This window comes from Sesamum indicum, linkage group LG3 (genome assembly GCF_000512975.1).
Source record: "Sesamum indicum cultivar Zhongzhi No. 13 linkage group LG3, S_indicum_v1.0, whole genome shotgun sequence".
NCBI lineage: Eukaryota > Viridiplantae > Streptophyta > Magnoliopsida > Lamiales > Pedaliaceae > Sesamum > Sesamum indicum.
The window spans coordinates 1,156,546-1,166,580 of record NC_026147.1 but is presented as its reverse complement, the minus strand read 5'-3'; the positions used below and the strand labels follow the sequence as shown (position 1 = coordinate 1,166,580).

The 10,035-nt window shown below is 28.9% G+C and overlaps 1 protein-coding gene across 1 annotated transcript; it reads right to left on the bottom strand.

Moving 5' to 3' along the window:
* Positions 204–2,872, bottom strand: LOC105156942 (endo-1,3;1,4-beta-D-glucanase-like). Its single transcript, XM_020692976.1, has 5 exons — positions 2,721–2,872; positions 2,545–2,635; positions 1,840–1,929; positions 1,659–1,759; positions 204–465 (listed from the first exon to the last, which is right to left on the bottom strand). Exons 1-5 carry the CDS (start codon positions 2,835–2,837, stop codon positions 325–327), a joined length of 540 nt encoding a protein of 179 aa, XP_020548635.1. The 5' UTR covers positions 2,838–2,872; the 3' UTR covers positions 204–324.

The following is a 10,035-nucleotide window of genomic DNA, read 5'->3' as shown; positions in this document are numbered from 1 at the left end:
GAGTAAGAGAAACTAGACTAGAAAAAACTTGTTGTGTAGATTTGTTGTTTGATTTTGAGCTTAGTTTTATGCTCTAACCATACGCATGTTTTAAGACATGGATACTAATGCTTATGATCATATTAGCAAATGTGAATGTTTTTTGTCATAAAATCCTACCCCCATGTCTATTTACTTGAACATCGTAGAGATTGAGAATAACCAACTTAGGTTGCAATGAGTTTGATCAAGACAAATTATTCATTTGACAATGTGTTTTTTTCGTTTTCCAACGAGTTGGAAAACTTATTTAAATAAATGAAGTAAGAAAGTTTGCGGATGGATTTATTTGAGATGCTTAATAAACCAATGCAACATGGCATTGTGAGCCTCTTCTGCTCTCTTCACAGCTAATTTATCGTCATCGTTGTACCTTGTAGTCCACCCATGTTGAACTCCGGGAAATATCTTCACAAAGCTATCAACCTAACCAAGAAAATCGCCGTTACTTTCATGGTATTTCATTTGGAGCATAAAACCTTGTGTATAAGTATATGAAGTTGACCATAAAATTAAAATAATAATAAAGATAAATTATGTCGATACCTTCTACAGTTAGGTCTAATTACATAAATATTTTATACTCTTTGAAATATTACAAATACATTAATGAGGAGATCTCTGTGTAATTTACCTCGAGGGTGTCAATGTAAGTTTTTACTCTTCAGGAGTCATCAACATAAATTATAATTACAATCTCAAAAGGTGTAGTCATAGTTTTTCAAAGAGATGAAGAGTGTTAATTGTAGTATTAGACCTAATTTCGAGGGTGTATATGTAATTTATCCTAATAATAAGGACAAATATGATTTAATATAATTTTCCCAAGATCATTATTACCACTTGTTGTCTATTTGTTCATAATAGGAAGAAGGGTAAATTACAATTAATTTTCTTGAGATTTGTCATAGTTAGAAATACTCCCTTACTATTTAAAAAATTATAAATACTCCCATCAAATGAAAAATAATTATGTAGTCTGTAGGTGGTGAAATAGACTTTACTATTTCACTCAGGCTAATTTTTTTTAAAAATAAATAAAATATTTGAAAAAAAAAATATAACAAAAAATTTGAGGGTGGATGAAATAAATAACCTATAAAGAATATTAGTCCATAAAAATATTCTAATTTTTTTTAAAAAAAAGTATACAAAATTTTTAATTTATAATAAAAAATGAATATTGGTACCATAAAAATTGAATGGAAACATAACAAAAGCTAAGTGAATATGGTCATTGTTAGATAGACTTTAACATTATAGTGGTATTTATAATTTCTCAAACAATGAGGATGTATTTATAATTATGCCAACTCAAATGCATTTTTAATACTATAATCATAGCCATTTGGCGCTTTAGCAGTCTGGAATTTGTTAGGGTTATAAAATGATCCTTCACCTTCTTTAATTGAAACCCTCTAATGGTTTCTGCTGCCGAGAATTATGATGTCACTTTTTCAATCAATTTTGTCTTAAAATCACGTCTATTTTACAACACTAACAATTACAGAATTAAATGCCCAAAAGATATAATTATATGACTAATAAAACAAATTAAATCGATGATCCTAAGTGCAAGAAATTTAAAAGTAAATATAAACTTTATGTAAGTTTCTTACCTCGGGCTTTTTCTTTAAGACAGCTTCAAATTTTCTCACAAGCTCTGGTGGAGTAACCTCGTCAATCCCAGCTCCAAGAATTGAAATTGGAACCCTAACTCCTATTTTTATTATCAAATTTCAATCAATAAAGTGCTATAATATATAATGACAACTAAAATAAATAAGTAAATATCTTTACCCCGAATATCTGGTACAGTTACATTTGAAGGATGCAGTAGTACCCCGGCTTCGATATAGGCACGCTCCATGAGTTCCACGTTGACCTTACCTAAAACAATATTCCATTTAAACTTTCACCAAATCCTCCAAATTTACAATTCACTCAAACTTCTCGTCTGCAACCAATATGGGACGCTTGCTTACATTATAGACGAGGAACTTAGGACGGGCACATGGCCTCGTTCCCATATACAACATCAAGTAATGCAACTTGCGATTCGATCGATGTCACATTGTACAAGGCCCTTTCAGAATGAAACCGTGAGGCTCATACAAAGTTATAATGGACAATACCTCGAGCAACGGGACACCGATCAAATCAGAAGCCGCATCAGAAATAATTGGAGCAATTTAAATAAAACTAGAACTAGATAAAACCTCTTAACTTGTGGTCTGCAACCAATATGAGACACTTGCTTACATTATAGACGAGGAATTTAGGACGGGCGCATGGCCTCGTTCCCATATACAACATCAAATAATGCAGCTTGCAACTCGATCGATGTCGCATTGTACAAGGCCCCTTTCAGAATAAAATCGTGAGGCTCATACAAAGTTATAGTGGACAATACTTCGGGCAACAGGGCACCGATCAAATCGTAAGCCGCATCAGCAATTTAAATAAAACTAGAACTAGATAAAACCTCAAAGAAATAAAACTAACCTCCCCAACAAAAACCTGCAACTCCAATCTTGCTTATGCCATTTCTTTCTATAGCTTTGACAATGGCTTTTGCATCTTTAAAGCCTTGATCCTATATACAAAAGAACATTAATTCTTCAAGTATAGTTCGAGGAGATCGAGAATGATTAAAAATGTTAAAAACACAACTAACTCACATATCCATGATGTTTAAACCAAATCTGCAGAGAGTCCCCATCTTTGAATGGATCTCCACGAAAGAAATCTGGAACTACGGTATAAAATCCAGCTGCAGCTACTTTGTCCGCAAGCATCCTTTGTGGTTGTCGACAATTATTGGAGTATAAGATTTACATTAACATCACAGTACTTCGAATTATACTTTTTAGGATAGGAGTTCAATATTTTTAAATGGAAAAAGTTAGATTTGTTTTAGTCCTATATTTTACGGCACTTCCAAAATAATTCTACAATTGAGAAAACTCGACATATTGATTAGTTCCATAAATCCTGTAAAGCAGATGAATAAATGTGCCGACCATCAAGGACCAAAAGTGCCGAATTTTTACAATTTTAGGATCATTTTGCAGATTGCATAAAGCATAGAACTAAATGTATTGAAACCTAGGACTAAAAGTGTATTGCAAAATTGCGACATAATTCGGATCACGGAATACCTTAGGTGAGGAACCTCATATCCTGCATAATATGAGAAGGGAAAAAATACATAAATTAAGTAGAATACGAGCACCAAATCACTATAAAAGAAATTGAGTTTTCATAATATTATAAATGACCACGGCTTAAAAATCATGGTAAATAAATACTACTAACTACTGTTAAACAAGACCAAAGATAAAACTTAAACTTTACCACGATTAATCAATACTAGCCACAAACTTTAGTCACAACCAAAACATTTACCATGATTTTGGCTATAGATAATGTTTTAGACACACTTGTAGAAACGACTAATGACTGTTGCGACGCCGTGGTTGATTTTATTTGCTGCATCTAAATTTATTTTTTTGTGTCAACTTTACAAAAATTTTACACTTTTTTACTTATAACTGTTTTCCATCAAGTTTTTGGTAGGAAAAAATATCACATGCAATGCAATGCATATGTGATATTTAAAGGCTATGTGAATGTGATGTGATATTTTTCACAGACTCACTACTTTTTTCAATAGAAAAAATTAATAAAAATACGGTCATATATGGCAAAATGCAAATTCGCAAAGTTGAAATGGTAATTTGGCACAAAAAAATATTTAGACACCAAAATATAAAAACGGACATAGAATGTAATCAAAAGAATACGAGTCTAAATTCAAAGAAAAATAGGCAGTGGTATACCGAAAATATCTGATATCAAAATAACAGAGAAATTGGAATCCGCAGAGCCCGAAACGTAGCAGTCGAGACCTCCAAGTTTCTGGATTTTTCCTGCTCCTCTGTATGGGCTTTGAGTTGGAGGATTATCAGTGCATTGGTGACTTGACACGCCTACAAACAAGATGTTATTTCACGTCATTCACTGCTTTTTCTGTGGCCCAGTATACTTTGTTGTCTGAATAATTTGAGTTAGGTCTCTGCAGTTCAGTTATTGAACAGATATGAACTGGTTTTTTGATTAATTGTTAGGTATAAAATTGTCCGATATTGAATTAAAAGATCAAAACTAAGTAATTTTTAAAGTTATTGGACTAAAACTAAAATTGATAAATTTTAAAAAATTAAAATTAATCATAGACAAACTTAAAGAACTAAACATCCCGTTATTTTACTTATGTAACTTAATAATAAAAAATAAACGAGCCTAAGACTTTAATTAGATTAAAATCTGACAGTTTTCATTTACATTTTTATACTATATTATTCAATTTATAAATATAAGTAGGTCTGTTAATGGGTAGAGTAAGACCCTGTTCAGGCTTAGATTCAAAAGAGATCCAATTAAATTAATTTATACCCAAACCCTATTCAATCCAGTAAAGACAACTCAAGACCCATGGGTTAAGACTCGACTAGACCCAATTTTCAAGTTCGAGCAATCTAGACCTATTTTTTTCCCAACCCATTTTTTCTGCAAATCATGATGATTAAATTAATTTTTTTTTTTTATTTTCTACTTTTACCCATAATTTATGAATAAATTCGGAATTATTGAGATCAATTAACAAGTAACTATTTTGAATGGATCTAGACCCAACACAAACCTAATCTATATTTTTTTAATGGATCCAGACCTGGTCATGAGTTTAATAATATTTATTAATTTTGAATCTGGTTATGAATTTGAATTTTAGAATTAAACTAAAAACTTGAGTAGGATAAGTATTTTGACCACCCCAATTGAGTGACATGATTAGAAAGAAACCATATATTAATATACTATATTTTTTTATTTTTTTGCAAATAAATTATTATCAATAAAAATCATTAATTATGAAATTTGGATGCCATGTACTTGCGATCTGATTTTTTTTTAGCAGTCAAAATTAAATTAAATATGAAAAATATAAAAAGTTGCACTAAATTTCCAAATAAAAATGACGAAAAAGGGACAAAAAATGCATTTATACCTAAATATGCTCATCTATGAAAAGCTCAATTCTATGTAATTGAATAATTGATTGAGATTTTTTGCAAATATTTCTCTTATGAATTTTAAAATTAATTATGAAATTTTAACCAACTCCGTCAATTTAAAAAGGACGTACATACCTGAAATAATCGTTACGATCAAAGCGACGAACAACAGTTGTTTCGCCATTATTGATAAAATCTTATGGAGTTCAAAGGTGACGGAGGAAGATGAAATAAAAGTGGGAGCTTCGAATGAAAATTGCATTGGCAAACAACATTTATACACATGTAAAATTTTATTACAAGAGTTAGAATATATGAAACTTAAAATCCGAAATAAATCTCTAACGTTAATTGGGATGAATTAATTAGATAAGATCAAAATATTTACGGTAAGAAATTAATTGGGGATGAATTAATTAGATAAGATCAAAATATTTATGGTATAAATGTAACGTATTTCTATTGAAGAAGAAAATTAAAGAGGCCAAATTAAATTTTTTTACAATTTTTATGGGGTATATATAAGAACACACACTCACGTGTGTGTATACACACACACACACACACATATATATATATATATATATATATCTTAATTTACTATATAAAAAGTAATATCATTAAAGATAATATAAATTCCATGATATAGAGTGAAAAGATAAGAAAATAATAAAATTATTATATTCCCTAAATTGAAAATTTGAAAACAAGGTCTTAAATTATAATGTGAACTTACAAGGTCCAAATATAGAATAGATAATTAATCCTCTTTTTTCTAAAAAAACATTACAATACTATAAACAATTATTATTAATGTAAAGATTTTGAATAACCATAATTTTCTCAAATATAATTGTTCTAGTATCTTTAAAATATGATTTTTCGAATATTTCTATAAATTTTCTATCAATTTCTAGTTACTATAGAATTTAATTAAATACTAATATATATAATTAAGTGTTTAGTCAATAAGCATGATAAAATTGAGTAAATTAATTATAGTAATGATTAAATGTAACAAAATATAGTACCTTGATTAATTAACCAACTATAATATATTATTGAGTCAAATGGAGTATTTAATTCAACAGTAATTTAAATAGTGAAAATCATCAAAATTTTCGATTAAACATTATATCGAGGAAAATGAACTACACTTAATAAATGGACTAAGTAAATAATATAAATATGTAAATCAATATAAATTAAAATTAAAAACTTTCTTACCTGTTTATCAGTCAGCAAAAGTGTATGTTTATGTTCAAAATTTGTGTGATCTTGTGTGTGTGAAAATTGTGTTTCAATATTGGGTGTCTAACATATATTTATATATATATATATGTATTTTTATCGATAAATATTTTTTCTCATTCGAGTTAATCATTCTAGAAGTCACATCACATCTTTAATAAATAGTATAGATTCTATAAGACGCTCGAGCCATTTTAAAGTTCGGAATGAAATTTGATAATGAGCTGAGTGTCTCATTTAACAAGCCAATATTATGATACTTATATACAAGCAACAAAGGAAGATTGTAATACAAAATAATTAATATAACACGTATGATTTTTGGTTCTATTCGCACGACATATATATTTAGAGGTGAAAATAATATTGATATATTATTACAATATGTATTTAAGTTGTATTAATTATATATTACTCAAATTAATTAAAAAAACAGAAAAAGAATAAATATTAATTTTTTCTTATCTGAAATTTTTCTATAATACTAATTAAGTCAACGTTATAAACACATTTGTAAAGCACGTGCATGTAGGGAAGATCGTAAAAAAGAAACAATCATGGGACAAATTATTTAATGTTAATTTCCTAATGTTGTTAAATCAAATTATGTAAAGTCATAACATAGATAAGAAATGAGCATGTTTTTCTTCTAGTATTATATTTTAAATTTGGCACTCGAATGTTTTTCAAGCACAAATATGATCATTGTATGATCCGGTAAAGATTAGGGTTCCATATTCATAATATATAGCTTGTTCTGTGTCTGTGTCCATTGAGAATTTACATATATATATGTGGCGATAATAAGATATTATACTTGCCATTTCGTATATGCGTGCGTGTACGTGCATGTTTGTAAGATTGCATAAGGTTGTAATAAAATTACTTATTTCGTAGTACATCTAAAAACTATAATTTATGTAAGAGAATAACAACAAATATATTTTACTTCATTTTATAATATTCTTCTGTCCCAATTGGCCCTTTTAAACACAACATTAACATGTGGACTACATACTGTTTCAATCGATTTGTTATGATGAATAAGTGTATGCATATCTTGATCTAAAAAGTATTAAAATTGTAAGGTGATTGATTGGTAGAATCGACGAAGGAATATATATATCGCTCAAAGCAAAGGATAACATAAAACAATATTTGGTATTATGGCGCAATTATCCAACAATATGAAACTGCCTACCGCAGTACTACAACTGAAAAGCGCTTTTTTTCTAATTCGACATGCTATGATCATTTAATATCTTTCAAATATAGGAACCAACTACATGAATCACATAATTCACCCAAAAAGAAAAGAAAAAAACTAGGTATAAAATAAATATTATTTGCAAGTATTACATAATATGTGTTTCTATTGTACACAAATTACGCACGTAATGCTGACATCATTTTAACTTAATATGCGTGTTGAAGATACATGCATGCATATATTCCGATTAAACAAATTGATTTTATTATTTTACTATATTGTTGACGACAATATGCCAAAGGTTTACTCGTACGTAAATTGTGGATTTTTTTAAAAAATCTCCATCTTTCTCCTTTGACATCATACGTAATATTTAAGGACAAAATCTAATAGGTACAGTGTTTGTCCCCATAGTACACTACCTACTAGTACCATAAATACTCAAGTAATCTTTATACTTACAAACCTCGCATACATAAGTGAGAACGATATTGTATCACACGTGTGCAACACGTGCTATTGTATCATATACATGTGCAACACACGTGATATTGTATCATATACATCATATCACATAAAAAAGATCGCAAAAGTTTTACAAATACAAGAAGATGGAAAAAAAGTTTGATTAGTATTAAATCTAATGAAACAATTAAGTTGCTCCGATTTTGTAAAATTATTAAGCACTTGATTTTCTCACTCCATTATTTTTTCGGTGGAGACTGCTTATTTAACAACATATTATATTTTACTTTTGCGTAAGTTTTAGTTCACTTGATTAAGTTTTAATATAATTAGGCTCCATTTACTTTTTTAGATTGGACTGAATAACTTACCAATCCAGGCGAAACGATCATTTACTTGCTTGGATGAGGGCCCAAGCTTGAACATCATATCTGAGTCTAATCACTATTTCACTTAATAAATTCATCCAAATAATTTACGTGGGATGTGTTATTACACGCCCAACCACTATAGAACTGTATGAGTAAACAATACCCAAATCCAAATTCATTATAATAAGTTTAGACCCAGACCCAAACACATTATTTTTAAGTTAGACCCAAACCCACATTCAGGGCCATTAAAATAAAATAAATGGGTATAGGCTGGGTACATAATTTGTTCACTCTAATTCTTTAAACTTCAATACATAATTTGGACTGGATTTTTTTTTTTTTTAACATAGATTACTCTCATAATTGACAAAATAATTAGTAGTGATTGGATGGGTGGGGAAATTTTTCTTTTTCTTAAAAAAAATTGGAATTCGGGTCTTGGACCCATTGGGTCTGGGCTATATTCTAATAAGCGTATTGGGCATTTTTAAGGTAATAGATCCGGATAGAGTCTTACCCTACTCATTAACAGATTTAAATTACTGTAATCAATCTAAATAAACCGACTACAGTTAATCCTCAATCTTTTCATCATATATTTGATTCTAATTTTTATATTACTACCCCATTTCTCCATATCATAAAATAAATAGAGGCCTTATTTAATTTATTGCAAAATGCGGTGGCTAAGATACTGATCTCATCATATGCAACATATGGCGCGTACAATGGACCCACATGTTAAATGATTGATTATGATGAAATAATGTTCAACCTTTAAATTTTAGCTTGTTATGCGATATTGTAGAATAGAAATATAAAATAAAAGTGTATATTGAAATTTTAGGTGTTGATGAGTCTGTGACATATGCGCATAGAATTGCAATAAAATTTCTTACTAATTTTCATATGATACATACTATAAACAAGCGTGCGCGCGTGTCGCGCACGCATGCATGCGTACAGGCATGTGTATATAACGTGTTGGTAAGATCGGAAAATATTATAACTATATTTCTTACCTTTTTGGTATCTCCACAAATATATTATTTGTAAAGTTAAAAATCATATAATTTATGTATGAAGAGTTATGTTAGTATAGCAATAATAATTGAAGAAAGTATCAATAGTTTTGATGAAGAAAATATTAAAACTTTTATGCAAATTCATGAGGAAATGCGTATAATCTAAAGCAAAGGATCACATGGATGCATATTTCGATATTATGACATAGTTGTCTAATAATATGAAACCACATAGGACCGTATTACTGTTTAATATCGATTTTCATTTAAGCTTAAATTCAATTTTTTAATTTTTTTCTCTTGAAGTTTGAAAAAAATGAGAAAAATGGTGCATTGGACAGAAATTTGAAAATACCACAAAATTGAAGAAAAATGACTATTCTTTTCTCATCAAATGAAACTTCTATTAAGTTTAATGGTTTTATTAATAGAAGGACTAAAAACTCCAAAAAAATTAATCGTTTGAGGGTCAAAATTATAATTTCAAATTATTTTAGAATCAAAACTGTATAAGTGACTTTTTTTAGAAGCAAAATCATAATTATTGCTGATATTACAGATACAGTAGGTTCAAATTTATCTCCAAAAGCATA

What these genes read in the sequence shown, in the direction of transcription:
- LOC105156942 (XM_020692976.1), bottom strand. Translation starts at nt 2,837, where the DNA reads ATGCTTGCGGACAAAGTAGCTGCAGCTGGATTTTATACCGTAGTTCCA. An exon ending in GGTTTAAACATCATGGATAT is followed by an intron (nt 2,636 to 2,720) that starts GTGAGTTAGTTG and finishes TTTTGTATATAG; the next exon opens with GATCAAGGCTTTAAAGATGC. An exon ending in AACTGTACCAGATATTCGGG is followed by an intron (nt 1,760 to 1,839) that starts GTAAAGATATTT and finishes TAATAAAAATAG; the next exon opens with GAGTTAGGGTTCCAATTTCA.